Source organism: Athene noctua, chromosome 3 (genome assembly GCF_965140245.1).
Source record: "Athene noctua chromosome 3, bAthNoc1.hap1.1, whole genome shotgun sequence".
Lineage (NCBI taxonomy): Eukaryota > Metazoa > Chordata > Aves > Strigiformes > Strigidae > Athene > Athene noctua.
This window is the reverse complement of record NC_134039.1, coordinates 65532863-65549363: the sequence shown is the minus strand read 5'-3', so window position 1 is coordinate 65549363 and position 16501 is coordinate 65532863. Positions and strand designations below refer to the sequence as shown.

Below are 16501 nucleotides of genomic sequence, written 5' to 3'. Positions count from 1 at the left end.
TTATGCAAGTTGCATTTGTTCTCACCTATTACCACACTGTCAGAGCTTAGGAAACCAGTAATGTTGCTATGACACAAGGAACCAGTCATCTCAGTTCTGGCTCCTTTCCATACATTTAAAAATATCAAAAAGCTTTAGAAAAAGCCAAGAGGCTGGGGAAATTCTTGTAAGGTTATGCTGCAACCCAGTGCAGCTTTTGCAAACACTGAAAACAGAGAATGGGAAAAGATGATTGTGAAAGAGTTGGGAATTTTGTGGATGATGATGCCCATGTAAACGCACAAGTGATGGCAGTGGATTTGGGAAGCAGTAAGAGACATACAGCTATATATACATTCTTAAGTCCTAGGGGCCTGGGAAGCTTCTAAATGCCTGATCCACAAACTGACGAAAGCTAAACATTTTTCAAAAGCTAAAAAAATCACTTAGGTATCTTCAAAATCCCTTTCAAAACATGCCACAGAAATAGCAAAATGTTACCTATTACACTTTAACTGAAGAGAAAGAAAGCTAACGTTTCAATTGCAGTTTTAAATATCAAAAGTCAATTAAAAAAAATCACACTGCTTAAAATATGTCATTACTCGTAATATTACTACCGAACCTTCATGCTATGGTTTTTATCAGCCAATATCAAAAGGGTATATCCCTCTTGAAATTAGATGCTTGATATAATCTGTAGCAAACACCTAGATACCTAGAAGAATTTAAGTACTTTGTTTTAATTTTTGGCACTGCTATAGAGTGTGACAACTAATCCACAAAATATCTACCAACCTGCTTAGGCAGTTCAACATCCATGGACTTGTTGGCTCCATGATGAAATCTAGTAATCTAAAGCTAAACCAAAACTCTGGGCTTCCTCTCTGCCCCCAGGAAAGAAACTTTGTGGCTGGACTAAACCAAAAAGTTTTAAGCTTCCTCTTGCTTTGCCTGCTTTCCTATAAATATTGTATGCTTGGCTGCATGTGGTTCAGATTTAGCAAAGATTTTAATGATTAGATGCACACCTATGATGCCTTTAATTCAAAAACAAATAGTCTTGAGATATCCGCGTAATAGTTTATAAAAGTTTTTCAAACAAATAAGGAAAAAAAATTCAATCAATCAGAAGCAGGATGGTAGTACACAACTGTGAATTTGTTGCTGTATTAGAATCTATAACAATTTTAAATAAAGACTTAGAAATGTTACTATGAAATATTGCAGGTATATCACACTAGTTCTTTCTTCTATTGAGAACCTTTTATAACTACAGGAAGATCATCTTCTGAAAATGCACAGAAGTTACTTTTTTCTTCTAAAATCTTGTGAAAGATATCCAGCAATTACCTTGTGGAAACAGAGTAGAATTCCTCTTTGAAAAGACATTCCTTGTCTGCCACTGTTATATTTTTTACATCTTCTGCTTTTATTCCCAAATTAGATCCCATTATGGTCAAAAGAATTCCACCACTTAGTGGTCCAGTTTTTGGCTCAATCTGTGTTTGCATGAGGGAAAGTAAAAAAAAAAAAAACAAAATTAAATACTGCAGCAACCATGTTGCTCTTCCATATTATTTAAAGTTACTTTGACTTACCCATACTTGAAATGCAAAAGATGTTTCTTGTACGACCCACACAAAAACACACTACATAACATTTAATGTTAATTAATCAGAACCAGGCTTCATCAGCTGCAGATTTTGTGTCTCCTGTGACAGACTGTTATGTACAAAACTCTTGCCTAGTGTTTACACTGTTTTAAGTTTGCTTCCTCCACTGAAGCACTGTGATTTTGAAAAGCAAATGGATGGGGCTCACCTCACATTTCACAGAGCTTTCCCAGCATTTTTACCACGATTTTCTCCCTTTAGTTTCACATCAGAACAGTGCACCTTCCTAACACACCGTGATGCTCCACATAGCGTCCTCCAAAGTTCCTCTGGTCCCCTGATCTTCCTTACTGCATCAAATGGTAGGATGCTGTAGTACATGGACTGATGGTAATTAAATAATTTGCAGTTAAAATGAGGATTGAGAAAATCCTTCAGTTGCAGTGGACTTCTCAGGTTGAAATATGGCCCAAACAGGCACTTGAATTATGAATATTTGTAGGGAGACTAACCTGCTTTCTTATGTAATATTTGGATCATGTCCAGCAAGACCTTTTCAGGCCTTGAGCACCGGAGGGCTGAAAGTTTACTATTGAGAAGAGGGAGGTTGCACAGTTCCAAATGCAGTAATTGAAAGCCAAACAAATACAGCTTCTGAAAGTCTGGACTTTAATATCTGCTCCATCAAAATGAAGAGTTTCTTAGATCTAAGCAAGTCTGAGAAGAGAGACATGGCTGCTGCTGCCTGCTGACCAGCCCAACTCCAGAATCACTTGCTCTGTTTTCCCACTGGTTCAACTTCCTAAAACTTCTGCCCACTGGCCATCCCTTTGCACTTAACCCATAAATAAACTAGCTGAAAAATGACTCAACGGTTTTGTGTAGATGTTGCCAAATCTTTTGGTCAAATCTTTGAATACTGTATATTTTAGAACGTAGTATCTGTATATTTTGGTATTTAGTATTTAACCCATAATTGTGTACATACAGTGTCCCAGGTGGAAACACTTTTATTTTTTCTTATTTCCTTTTCCTTCCCACTGAAATCGTCTTTATCTGGGTATGGCTATCACACAACTATTCTTCTCCACACTTTCTGTTGAGATTTCAGGGTATTTGCCTTCCTTGGCAGACTTCAACTGTTTACCTGACGTCTCTTCTCAGATACACCTTCATGACCAACCTCACCCATCATGCTGCTGGTCTGCCTGGACCCACACTGCACCTCTAACTGCACAGCCTTGGGAGATTCAGCATCTCTACCAGTTTGAGCCACAGGTTTCAGAACTGAACAGTTCCTATTGACTGAAACACCCTTGTTACGACTCAACCTCTGTCACAGTTACCACATTTTGTGATAGCTTGGGATGTGTTCTCATCAAATGGTGTGTCTGAATTTCCACTGATACCACTGTCACAACTATTTAGATTTCCCCAATGGAAGTATGTGTCACTATTTTCTCAACAATTATGCCCAGAAAAACAGCATTTGGCTTGTTGCTGAAAAAGACATGGATTTATCACTTCTTCTTTTGGCTACTGGTCCACCAACATGGACAACACTCTTCCCTCACTCTGGGTGAATGCTTCAACTGCAGAGTAAGTCAGGGGTGCATATTTGGCCGCTCTGACTTCTTACAATCAACTTCTATAGCCTTGTGTTTGTTTCTGGTATGGACTGGAAAATATCACTGACACCTGAAAACCACATTGTGACGCAGAAACAATCTGCTCCCTTATTAAATGCCACTTAAAAGTCTAGTTTGAAGCCTGTTAAAGAGCCTGCTAAGTGCTTCTAGTTCCAGGAGCAGTGAACTTCTCTTATAGCCTTATTTCAGGTAGAAAGGATTTCAGGAGAGAAAAAAAACCATGCTAATTCCCAAGAATCAAGTGCCACATTTAAGCATACACTGCTAGCCTGGCTTCTGGCACAGTGAGGACAAGGCTTGAAAAACAAGGAGTCTCAAAGACTCCATTCAGTCTCTTATTCTGAGTCTTTACAAATCTCTCACACACATCACTACTGGCATTATTTCCTTGCAGCGATTTCAGAGGCTTACTTAACACCCTAGGAAAAAAACTGCCTTTCAGTATGAGCTTGCTTGGATGCCTTCTCCTGCAAAATAACACACTGGTAAGGAGAGAAAAAAAGCAATCTTACGCGAGTGATTTCTGGATGAGGACACGTGTTGGTGGGAGGAGCATGACAGAGTTTTTCATAAACGCACTTGCTGGGCTTGCCATCTTCTTCACACCAGACACAGTTATAGTCCTGATGGGCTGCGAGGCATAAGCTGCAGTCACTTCGTCCATAAGAGCAGTTGTACAGAGTCACTGAAATATGAATGGTAAATGCACTTAGACATTTTCCTCTGTTTTAAGGATATTCAATGTGATATAGGAAGGCAAACTAATCCTATGTACAAAGCTCAGTCGAGTTGCGTGAAGAATATACACATTCTGTACTTAACCCTGAATGATGATGAGATAAAACTGTACTTTTCCCTGTATGGAAAAACCTAAAATCTATCCATTTGCAGAGTATAAGTACACTATCAAGTAGAACCCAAATGCATTTCTGTCACTCACGCATTGTCAAAATGTTTAAGTACAAGTCCTTTCTTTGACTATCCTCAATGAACCTAGCTGAAACAAACAGGTCCTCCTGGCGTACCAGGAGTCAGACATGGAAGGGTACAAACTGCACGGGTGTCAGTAGGGACAAACATCAGCTGGCATGGGACCTCTGCCAGTTGCATATTTAAAGGAAGAGAGCTGGCTTTGTAGGCCTTTGCTAAAGCCTGAACCAAACAGAAAGTTAACACTTGATGAAGTGTTATCCTTTGTTCAAGTTAATATCTCTTAATTTCTCTATTCTTCTCTATTTTCTTGCTTTTTGTCTTGAATTGTTGTCCTGATGTGTGCTTTATTCCTCTGTAGTATGATTTAATTCTAGTTTTTATGAGCCAAGAAATCAGGTCTCACAGTCATGCCTCTTATACTGATGAATCACACACCAGCTGTCCCAGACACTAAGCTTGTTTTGGCCCCCATCAATCTCTAGCATGATGCGCAGTCACTGAACAAAATGAATTTTCTGAAATAGATGCAAAGTCTTGAGACATAGCTGGGTAGTTCAGCAACACAGAGAAAGCCTGGGCTTGCAAGAAAACATTTGGAGATGCACTTGAGAGCTAGCCCAGAAGAAAACAGACTGAAGAGATGCCATACGTTTCTCTAGGGGAAGCATGCAAGTTGCACAGATTACTCCGTGTGTGAGTGCTGTGCTTCCCTGGGAAGGTGAGCTGATTATTGTAAAGAGGGAAACTTCTTGCTCCCTCCTTTTCTGCTCCTTCCCTTCATCCCTGCTTCTCTCTACTCCTTGCTGCTCTTTTTTATCTGCTGTACAGCCTTTCATCCTCTGCCACCGAGGCTCTGGCACTTGTTGAGTCTTCTTGTAAATCAACTTAACGTACCAGAACCGCAGAAAACCATCCAGGTTTCTTTCTGTGCTTTTTCAAGAGTTAAATGTGCTCACAGATGGGAGTGGGAAGCACAATGCAGAGACTCAACATCTCCCCCTTCCAGTAGTGCTGAGCTGTTTTATGTGCTCATTAAGTCTCAAGAAATGGTACTGTCAGTGACACTTCTTTTTTTTCAAAGGAGGTTCATCCTTAAAGATGCAGGAAGAAAAGTGAATTAAACAGAGGTTATCAGATGTGGACAAGAGAGACTAGAATAAATCCCTTTGAGATTGCATATGGTAAAGGCCATCAAAAATGTCTATTTAAAGAAAGCTTTTATTCTCAGAGAAGCAGGACTCAGAGGAGAAGGACATTGGTGAAACCACCTTCTAGTCCATCAGCAGTAGCTTTTAAAATCTAATTCCAAGAGGCTATCATGTCAGATTTCTACCACAATGACAAGTAAAATGACAATGATGGGTTTCCATTATTTTTCAGCAGTGCCCTTATTCCCCTGCTAGGCATGAACAGTATTCCAGATGCCCCAAACTTGGCTACAGTCTCTCTGCCACTTGCATGAGAGCACATAACCTCATAAGGGCAGTTTTTCCCTAAATTCTACCTATCTAAAAACCTCAGCATTCAATTGCACAGGTAGTCTTTAAAAGAATACCACTTTGTTGTTCTTCCCCTTACACTGAAGAGTTAATGCAGTGGCGAAGTCTGGTTTTAATCCTTCTTATATCTAATCAGCATATCCACTTGATTTCAAGTAGCTTTACCAGCACAAACTCAGTTGAGACATCACTGGAAGTGCACGTAAGGCCGAGGGACCCTGGAATTTGTAACAATGAATCAATGAGAAAGACCATCCATTTGATTCAACCCCTATCTTGAAGTCTCAAGGAATCGATGAGCACAAAAGCAGGGGTAGCATCATTTGCTTCATATACTGAGCACATCAATATGGAAGTCACTGAGCAACAAACATAACCCAAGCAGTATTTTCAACAGTTTGTGTGTTAATCATTCTGTGTGTTGGATGTGAACTTAGTGCTGGGGAAAAGCACCAGACTGACAGCCCTGGTTTGCTTTTATAAGAAGAGACGGTGTGGGCAGTGGCAAGGAAAAGTTTCCTCGCATCTATGCTGTGAATTACTTTTGCAGGAACTAGATAGCTTTCTTAATCCGTCACTCTGAAAGGCTGCTACGGCACAGGAACCTGATCAGATAATATTGTTAAACAAATCTTCCCCTTGCCTTCCTAAACCCTGCACTTCCCACCCACGGCCACCACATGGCCACCTGGTACGGCGCGGGAATATGCTTACTGAATTACTTAGTTATCTTTCATCGGCTGGACAGGGATTTTCATCCCAGCCCTCAGTAAACAATGTCAGTGCTGCAACATCTTTAAGTCCTCCACATCCAGTTGCATAAACGCAACAGAGGAAGCTACAGCAAACACTCCTCCTGTTCACCGATCAGCTCATTAAATGTACCAGCAGCAAGCCACTCATTAGATTCAGACCCTTATCCATCACCTTGAGATACCAGCTGCGAAATCATTGATAAAAAGGACAAAGGATAAAAGGGATATATTGGATTTCATACTGTTCAGAACCCCTGATGGCTTGAGATGTAAAAATGCTATCATAACTTAGTATTCACTAAGTGCTATACAAAGAAAGGCTTCTTTCACTGGCAGGTTCAAAGGTGCTTCTCAGCAGCAACCATATACCCGAAGTCAATTCTTTTCAAGATGCATAAAAATCATTATGCTCTGGATTTCATACGACAAGGAAATTTAAAAGCAGGAGAGAATTTGGATTAAAACTTCCCCTTTTATAATAAAAGGAGACATTTGTTGATATTTTTTCAATTCCCATCTTGCAAGGGTTGTGTATTTCAATTTGAATGATATAATTTCTTTGATAATTTTGCTACTTCTTTTTTTTCAATGCTTTTCTCAGACTTGGAAAAAAGATGATGGTCAAAATTCTGCAGTTTTAAACACCACAGCCTTTGGAATGGAAATTAAGACAGTGTGAGGTTGTAATATGACCTCCCTGTAACATTCATGTCAGGTCCTCTTTTAAATGCTTTCAACACTGCACACAGAGCCATAGGGAAAATCTTCTAAAAACATACTCCTATGCTGCCAATAAGAACGGGAATAAATTTCATTATTGTACAGACTGAAAAATATGGTCTGAGGATTTAATCTGCAGGGCAAATTACTTGGGAACAGTACTAGCTTTCCTGATGTTGACTCATCATACAAGTAACAAGTTTTGTCAGTTTTTGCAATGTTATGCCTTAAACTTCAGTCCAAAGGAGTGTAAGGTAGGTCACAACTCCCAGATACAGCTCCACTGATTTTGATGGATCTTCCTCACCTCAGCTCAGGACTAGGCTCACAGACATAATTGTTTCATTGATGTACATTGAAAGAAATAAAGAAATTTATATTTATAAAGGAATTTATATCAGAGACCAAGTCTTTGTTCTATAAACCACAATATATATATTTTTTTGCCAGAGAAATAAATGAATAAAGTAATGAGCTGAAAGCACACTGAATGCTTCTGTGTATTGCAGAATGCACAGCTTGTCCAGGTCCCTCTGAAGGCATCTTGTCCCTCAGGCATGTCAATCACACCACTCAGCTTGGTGTCATCTCCAAACTTGCCGGTGGTGCACTCCATCGCACTGTCTATGTCATTGAGGAAGATACTAAACAATACTGGTCCCAGTACGGACCCCTGAGGGACACCACTTGTCTCCAATCTCCATCTGGACATTGAGCCATGTAACTATCCAGCCAATTCCTTATCAACTGAACAGTCCACACATCAAATCCATACCTCTCCAGTTTAGAGAGAAGGATGTTGTGGGGTACTGTATCAAAGGCCTTACAGAGGTCCACACATAACATCTGTAGCTCTTCCCTTGTCCGCTGATGTAGTCACTCCATCATAGAAGGCCACTAGAATGGTCAGGCAGGACTCGCTCCTGGTGAAGGTATGTCAGCTGTCTGGAATAACCTCCCTGTCCTCCATGTGCTTTAGCATAGCTTCTAGGAGGATCTGTTCCATGATCTTCCCAGGCACAGAAGTGAGGCTGACCTCATATAATGGTAGCAAAATAATGGTAGCATATTTAAAACAGCCTTTAATATATACAACACTGATGTTTAATTCATGGTTTTAGTATTAATAACTTTTTATTGGTCAGATTTAATTGTTTCATTCAAAACAGTAAGACCTACAGAGTTATAATTCTTATTCACATTACTCCAAATTATAAAGGGAGAGATTTGTTTACTGTCATTAACCTTCCTTTAATCCTGTATTTTATACTTACCCATCAATTTGCTGTCGATCTTGACCTTATCTGTTCTTATGGATAAGTTGAGTCGTAGGGTCTCATTTGCACTATAGGAGAACTGGAAAAGATGACACAATAGAGATGTTTATACCTTCATTTGGCAAGGTTAATTTCATGCATTTTCTATGACTCTTGTTAATCAGAGCTGTGTAGGTTTTAGAAACTATCCCAAACCTTATTGTCTTTTTTTCATCTTGGACAAATAGATTTACGGAAAAATGTTTTAATGAACCTAATCCTTCACAATCAGAATTTTCAAGTATCAAGAGACAGCAATATCTGAATACTTGCTTTTCATTGATTCAATTTACATTTGGTTATAAGTATCCAAGTAGCAAAGGTACTGTTCAGATTCAGTAAGTATAGCTGCTGACCCTGCTGAGTTCTCCCTTCCCACACCATCTGGCCCCGTTACTTCTGTGGACATGGCAGACTCGCACCACATGGAGGGGAAATCACTTGCATCTTTTGCAGTGCAACCCCCTCATTATAGCCAAGGCACAAGGTTCACATGCTCCAAGACACGAACTTCTGCTCATGTTGAAACACAGCAGCAAAAACAACTGGTGGGAAGGAAAAAGGCAAAGAAAAATACAATGGCTTTATAAAGCAAATGCTTTGTTCTAGACTTAAATGCTGCATAAATGATAATTAGTACTCAAAACTACTCAGTAAGCCTGTAAGACATAAAAGTTAAAGTCAGCATAACATCTGAGTCCAACTTTGATGTTGGTAAATAGACTATTTTTAAAAAATATAATTTTCTTTCTCTGTAAAATAAACGAGTGAAAGAAGCATAGCTAGAAAGTAGACAAACAACACTCTTACCATTTCCATTTTTACAGATGTAAAATAGGAAAAATAATGAATTGGAATGTGGAGAGGGAGATCTCTGAAATTCTCGTATTTTATCCTCAATGATTTTACCAGATTGCATAAAAAGTGAAGAATAAGAGTAACAGCCCTGAATTCCTCCAGAGACAGTTAAATGAATCCATAGATTACATAGAGAAATCAGGCATAAAGATTGAGGGCTTTGAGGGGAGACCCCAGAAGCTCAGAGCCAAAGCTGCTGCCTTTGACTGCTACTGCCAAAGAGGAATCTCCATCAGAGGTGATTTTCTTCTCTGAGGGAAACCAAAATTACCTGTATATTTCTGGACACATGTGGACACTGGAACAGGAATCTAAGAACAGTATATTTGTTAAGGGAATCTTATTGTTGTATTTACCTCTTTACTCATGAATGAAAATGTTCCTTCATCTGATTCATCAACAGGAGCTTCAAATTCAAATTGGCTGTTTCCAACCACAAATTTTTTACCCTATGGAAGAGAAAAATTCAGCTTAGAATTCATATAGCATCACCAAGCAAAATGAAGTATCACTAGGCAATATCCTGTTCAGCATTGGAGGTACTAAGACCAAATGGAGAAGGCTAACCTGTTAAAGTCATCTAAAACAAAGCTAGTGAAATGTTGGGTCAGCACAATCTGCTACTTTGCTGCATTCCTCCAACATTTGCTAAAGGTGGAAGCACCAAGCAGCACAAATAAAGCAAGCACATATCTAGCACTCCATTTAGGGAGCAATATGAAAAAGCCAAGAGATGAGAACATTGGACAAACGTGTGAGTACTGCCCTTTAAGGTTTTCTCTGTGGGGATCCTGGGCAGAGTAGGAATGCAAGAATTGCATGGGAAACTGGAATGAACATCTCTCAGATCTTGCTGGCTTTGTTTCTTCTGCCTCACCATGACTCCAGCTGCGATTTCAAAGGACAGCCTTTGATGGCAGCACCAGCTTAAGGGTATTCCTGTCTCGAAGACCACCTTCTTCCCCCTCTCTTCCCCCTAGGCCCTAAATCGTTTCATTCCTGCCTTCAGGCTGCAGCACATACCGACCTGCCCTGCACTAGCAAAGCTCTCAGCTTGGCTGTTCTGTGATTCTATCAAGGAACTGAGTTGGCTAAAAGCCAAACACATCACCCCACAACACTGTTTCTTGTGCTGGGGTCATTCTCCTGCTCTGGCCCACAGGGCAGCTGCACAGACAGCTTTGCCAGAAGAATCAGAGAAATAAATAAGTAGCAGGGATATTTTCAGACAGTATTGTCGGTAAAGACTTATGAAATCAGAACTCACCGGGAGACAGATCACCTTAACCTTTACAGAATCATAGAATGGTTTGGGTTGGAAGGTACCCTCAAAGATCATCTAGTCTAACCCCTGGCCACGGGCAGGGTCATCTTTCACTAGATCAGGCTGCTCAAAGCCCCATCCAACTTGGCCTTGGACACTTGCAATGATGGGGTAGCCACAACTTCCCTGGGCAATCTGTTCCAGTGTCTCACAACCCTCATCATAAAGGATTTCTTCCTTACAACCTATCTAAATCTATGCTCTTTCAGTTCAAAACCATTTTCCCCTTGTCCTGTCACTACAGGCCCTGGTAAAAAGTCTCTCTCCATCTTTCTTATAATGCCCCTTCATATATTGAAAGACCACAAAATTGTCTCCTCAGAGCTTTCTATTCTCCAGGCTGAACAACCCCAACTTCCTCAGCCTTTCTTCATAGGGGAGGTATTCCAGTCCTCTGATTATTTTCATGTTCCTCCTCTGGAGCCCAACAGGTCCATGTTTTTCTTGTACTTGGAGCCCTGGAGCTGAACACAGCACTCCAGGTGGGGTCTTGTGAGAGTGGAGTGGAGGAAGATAGCCACCGTCTCACAACCTGCTGGCCATGCTTCTTTTTACACAGGCCAGGATACCACCGGCTTTCTGGAGTGCAAGTACATATTGCTGGCTCATATCTAATTTTTCATCCACCAGTATCCCCAAGTCCTTCTCCATAGGGCTACTCTCAATCCATTCATCTCCCAGCCTGTATAGATACCAGGCATTGCCTCGACCCATGCACAGGACCTTGTACTTGGCCTTGTTGAACCTCATGAGAACTTCACTTTGATGCCTTCTGAGGATGTAAAGAATTAGTCACTGCTTTTGTCCAGAACTGCTTGAGTCTTGGAGTACATGGCAAAAGAATAATGGTTACTTGATTCTTCTCTCCCGCTCTGCGGGTTAGTAAGCTGTCTCCTGCTGTCATCTAAGTAATCCTCATGTATGAGGATCTTATCCTATTTATTTGCAGCTACTTCACAGAATCACAGAATCATCTAGGTTGCAAAGGACCTTGAAGATCATCCAGTCCAACCATTAACCTAACACTGACAGTTCCCAACTACACCATATCCCTCAGCGCTATGTCGACCTGACTCTTAAACACCTCCAGGGATGGAGACTCCACCACTTCCCTGGGCAGCCCATTCCAACGCCTAACAACCCGTTCTGTAAAGAAATGCTTCCTGACATCTAGTCTAAACCTTCCCTGGCGCAACTTGAGGCCACTACCTCTTCTTTTATCACTTATTACTTGGTTAAAGAAATTCATCCCCCAGATGCACCCTCCTTTCAGGTAGCTGTAGAGGGTGATGAGGTCTCCCCTCAGCCTCCTCTTCTGGTAACTCATAGGCCACTAAGTTTATCTAATTAGTGCAGTGGAAACTTTTTCTTTTGCACCTTCACTGTGACAGGCTGGGCAGTAGATTCAAGAGGCCACCAAGGTTTGGGGCAAATGAGCAGCACATGCTTTAATCAGGTAAAGGGTCTGACACTAGTCTGTGGGAGGTTTATGTTATAGAGGGGAACAGAACTTTTACTTCTTCCTTCTCAGAAACTCCATATAGAAAATAAGCTACTGACTGAACTCTGAAAAGCCTTTTCTGAAAGTTTTACAGCCCTTTCTGCTTTACAGAAAACATCTACATACTCCAAACTTTAAAGCACCTTACAAATCCCTTTTCTGAGGAATGCTGCCTTGCTTTCTCTACTCCACATATTTCAATGTATCATGTAGTTTTCAAGTGTTCAAATTCTGCTGCTGCTGTGTAAGGCTTTCCCACGTGCTTAACAGAAGGCACTGGGAGAGGAGGGGAGCTTCGGTGTGTGTGACAGCTGCTACCTGAAATGAATCGAAATCAGGAGTTGCTATACCAGGCTCTTGAGCAGAAGGCCACAGAGCTCACATTCAGCAGTCTGTGTGCAAGAAGAGACATGTAGCAAACAATAGGAAGTGGGTTACATGTCAGACACACATGACAAAGACAAATCTAAATGGGAAATTACTTTTAATGAAAATCTTTGGAGGGCTAATAACGTTATTTTGATGCTGGGACATCTGTCTCTTCTAGTGTGCCAGTCTTTCAAGGACTCAGCTGGAGAATGCCTCTCAGAAGTTGCATGCAATATGACTGATCAGTACTGAACTCTCCTCTCAACCACTTGTCCTGGATGAGGCTATTCCCAAGAGAATGACAACAGCTTTAATTTACTTCTCCTTCCTACTGAAATTCTTTCAGAGGAAGGAGGGGCAAAAAACCAGCCAACAGCTTATCCTCCTTTAGTCTATTTCCCTCCAGTGGAAGTGCTCATGATGAAATTTATTCATTGTACTGTAAGTGCTCACAAGTTAGAAGATGAATAGAAAACTTGTGCTCTCATCTTTCCACCCTCAGTTCTGCAATAGAAGTTTTAGAAGCCATCCACCACTCCTACTCACTGAGTAACCCCAAACCTTCACTGCTGATCTCCACCAACAGAGATGCTTATATGCACCATGTTGGCTAGTGTACTTAGTGACCCATGATAAGGCATTTGCAAATTAAGCAAATTTGCATCTTAAGCAAAGCACAGATTAAACCAAGATAATAGAGCTAGTAGTTCAAAGTGACAACAGAACATTCATTTTTGCCTTTTCTAAGCAAGAAATTAGGCAAGGAAAACAGGAGGAAAATGGATATATACCAATGTCCTAATCAATAAGGACCTTAAATGTACTTATAGCTGCATGACTGCTAGCTCCAAACACACCATAATACCCTGCATAACCTGGGACAAAATTGTTCCACATGAGAAGCCATATGCTATTTTGCACTTGGGCTGTGGGCCAACCGCTACAAAATATCCATCCATAGCTTCCCTTGAGCCACACTGCCCTCCACGAGATGTTTACCGGTCTGAGTGTAGGTTATGCCCTAAGTCAGTAATCAAACTTAACTGCTTCAGATGGCATGACCTCACAGGCATGAGTGCCTGTATGATTACAACTATTTCATGCCTTATTTGTCTGTTTTCATATATACTTAGAGGTCTGTGTATACAGCTGTAGTCACTATGTGTGCCTATCGAAGTCCTGGTAGTGAAGGCATTATTATTTTGGCTTAAAAATGCACCTCAGTACCAGGATATGTGGAGCTGCTGCAATGACAGAGATGACGTTCCCACCCGGCTTTCACCTAAGAAAAATTATTCTGACATCATCTGACACTCGTTGCTCTCCCGCATCTTTCCAGCCTAGGGCCTATGCATTCAGCTTACTTCTTACAGAGACTTGAATTCCACGTAAGATTTCCCAATTCCAAGTTAAATGCGTACTAGGTCTGATCTATAGGCAAACACTGCTACTCATGACAAAGCATTCAATCCACAGGATATGTCTCTGCCTTTGTTAAATGTAACTGATACCACACAGAAAAAAAAAAAAAAAGGGAAGAAGATTTTTCCCTCCTATTCTCTGCTAGTAGTTCAGAAAGATTAAAGTGTTTATTCACAGAATGATAAACTAGGTGAAAGAGTTTTTGGGTTCCTGTTGCTGTTTCTCCTCCTTGAAGGAAAAGGGTCCTCTAGAAGTCAAATACAGCACATCTAGATTATGCACCTGCTCTGAATTTGTTCTTGAGAGAGAATAGGCTCTTCCACTTATATCAAAGAAGCAGGGAATGATTTTCCTCTTGTGTAGAAAAACAGCTCTTCACAATGTTAAACAAATGTGAGTAAATACTCTGGAATACTTTTCCATTTTTAGCAAAGAGAGCTGTGGCCTTTAAGACAAGTGTTGTATGCCACATCTTGCACACAGCCAGACATTCTAGCAGGGACCAGTCCTGACATCTCAGAGAACAGACCAAATTCACCAAATATTTTAAGATCTTCAAGCTAAAATGTTTATTTTTGAACACATGTTTGTATAGCATGGTCTTGATATATGTATAGTGTAGTGATACACAGCATGATCTTCATACAATTGTAGTGCATGGGTTTCTTTCCACCCCTCTCTGAATACCTTTCTTATATTGTTACTCCAGACCCATTTACCCTTTTCCATCACTTGGCAGTCATAGCAAAGGTGATAGAAGGACTTCGGGAGCTATATAGTACTTTGCTTTGGTAAAGGAAAAAGAAAAACCTCAAAAAACAAAAGCCTTCTTTCCTTGATAGATGGCTGGTAGTTAAAGCAATCAATGAAATCTCCAACATATCTATCATCAATTCGCATTTACACAAAGGCAACACAGAAACAAACAATAGAAACTAAGAACAATACTTGAGCTATCACCTAAAGAAATGGTTTTTAAGCTTCATTTTTATCAAGCTACCAGTAACATTTTCTGCATTGTCTAGGTTATAAAACAATTAAAAACTTTGGGTCAAACTCTGGCTTCTTAGAAGCTTTGTAATGATTTACAAATCAACTACTGAGAAAGAGAAGCCTTTGCTACAGCTGAGAAAATACCTGATCTTCTGGTCTGATGGTCACATGCACACAAAAAACCCCAAAGACTGTTTTATCCAAACTAAGAAACATTTAATTTCTGAGTGAATTTTTTTTGCTTGAAAAGTGACAGCTGAATTAAAAACACTGAGGATGTAATTCTAGAACACACAAAAAAAGCGTGAGTATTTAATTAGAAAAAAGGTATGAAACATTCACAATTCCTAGCACTCCTCTTATTTCATTAGATGAAGAATAATTATCAAGTGCTTTAGTAGGTCCAACTTAAATTCTTTAAAAAACCCAACCCACATCTAGTAGTTAAAATATTTTGTTCAGCTCTGATTCTTTCTTGGTGACTCTACCACAGTAACCAGTATTATATTAAACTTGAACGTGTAGCTCTTTTCCTTCTTTGAAAACAATTACAAGTAGGATCTCCAAGAAACACACAGTAATGCTTTAGTTTAGGGGTGTGGCTGCAGCTTAAGTGGAATTCAAATGACAGCTAGCTTTGAATGAATCTGCCTACCTGATAATAAGCTAGATGTCTTCCTTCAAAATACACAGTTGTTCGGTACTCCATAGGTATTATTGGAGGGTTAGGGTTTAGAAACTGTGGGCATTCTTCTTCCTGGGGAGAGAAACATTTTATACATTATTCCAAATAAAAAGTCTTATCACAACAAGCTCCAGTGGTCTTCGGACAATGGTGTGATTGTTCTGAAGAACTTCATGCTTAAAATACAGTGACAGATTTGATTACACCCTTTCAAATTAGACATGCTAAAAATGACTGCAGCATATGTCAAAGCTGTGGGTGATTATCTTTCCCAGCCTTGAAATCTTGTTCCTCCCATTGAAGGAAAATAGTAAAAGGAACAAGAATATCCTTTCAGGAGTTATTCAGACTCACTGCCTCTCCTCTATCACACCCTTAAATTCCCACCCCCGCACTGTCACTAAAAAAACCCCACCTTACACTTCTGGAGTTAGAATAATTTTTAAATCCCTAATTGAACCAATTGATATAAGAGAAAAAGCAAATAAAATATTGAAGTGTTCTAATAAGAACCTAATAATCTTATTTTTAAACATTACCATATTTTGTTTAATCACATCCTGTATTGAAGAAGACTCTTCACAGATATGTCTCTTCCAGTCCCACTGGCAATTCCATCTATTGCTTGCACAGGAATAGCATCTACAAATATAACATGATAGTCATGACAAACTGTCAGGCTTTTTCCCCCCATTGACAAAAAAAGTAAATGAAATACCATGTTTATTCATGGAGGGTAGATCAATCTGTTATAGTGTCCTTACCATATTAAGCTGAAAATTTTGTAAGAAGAACAGTTCAAGAACCCCCAAAAGCTATTTTCTCCGTTAAATATTTGAGCAAGGATCAGAAAACCACAGCATCTTGCACAAACTTTGAGAT

General features: G+C 40.0%; 1 protein-coding gene across 5 annotated transcripts in view; it reads right to left on the bottom strand.

Annotated features, from left to right (window-relative positions):
- PLXNB2 (plexin B2) overlaps positions 1-16501 on the bottom strand; it is a 263745-nt gene that overhangs the window by 48911 nt on the left and 198333 nt on the right. For all 5 annotated transcript variants that reach the window (XM_074903216.1, XM_074903214.1, XM_074903218.1 and 2 more), the window contains 6 exons: positions 16159-16261; positions 15590-15691; positions 9682-9774; positions 8426-8507; positions 3757-3929; positions 1333-1481 (listed from right to left, as the gene is read on the bottom strand). In XM_074903216.1, coding sequence (XP_074759317.1) covers positions 1333-1481; positions 3757-3929; positions 8426-8507; positions 9682-9774; positions 15590-15691; positions 16159-16261 — 702 coding nt within the window. The remainder of the gene's footprint in view (positions 1-1332; positions 1482-3756; positions 3930-8425; positions 8508-9681; positions 9775-15589; positions 15692-16158; positions 16262-16501) is intronic.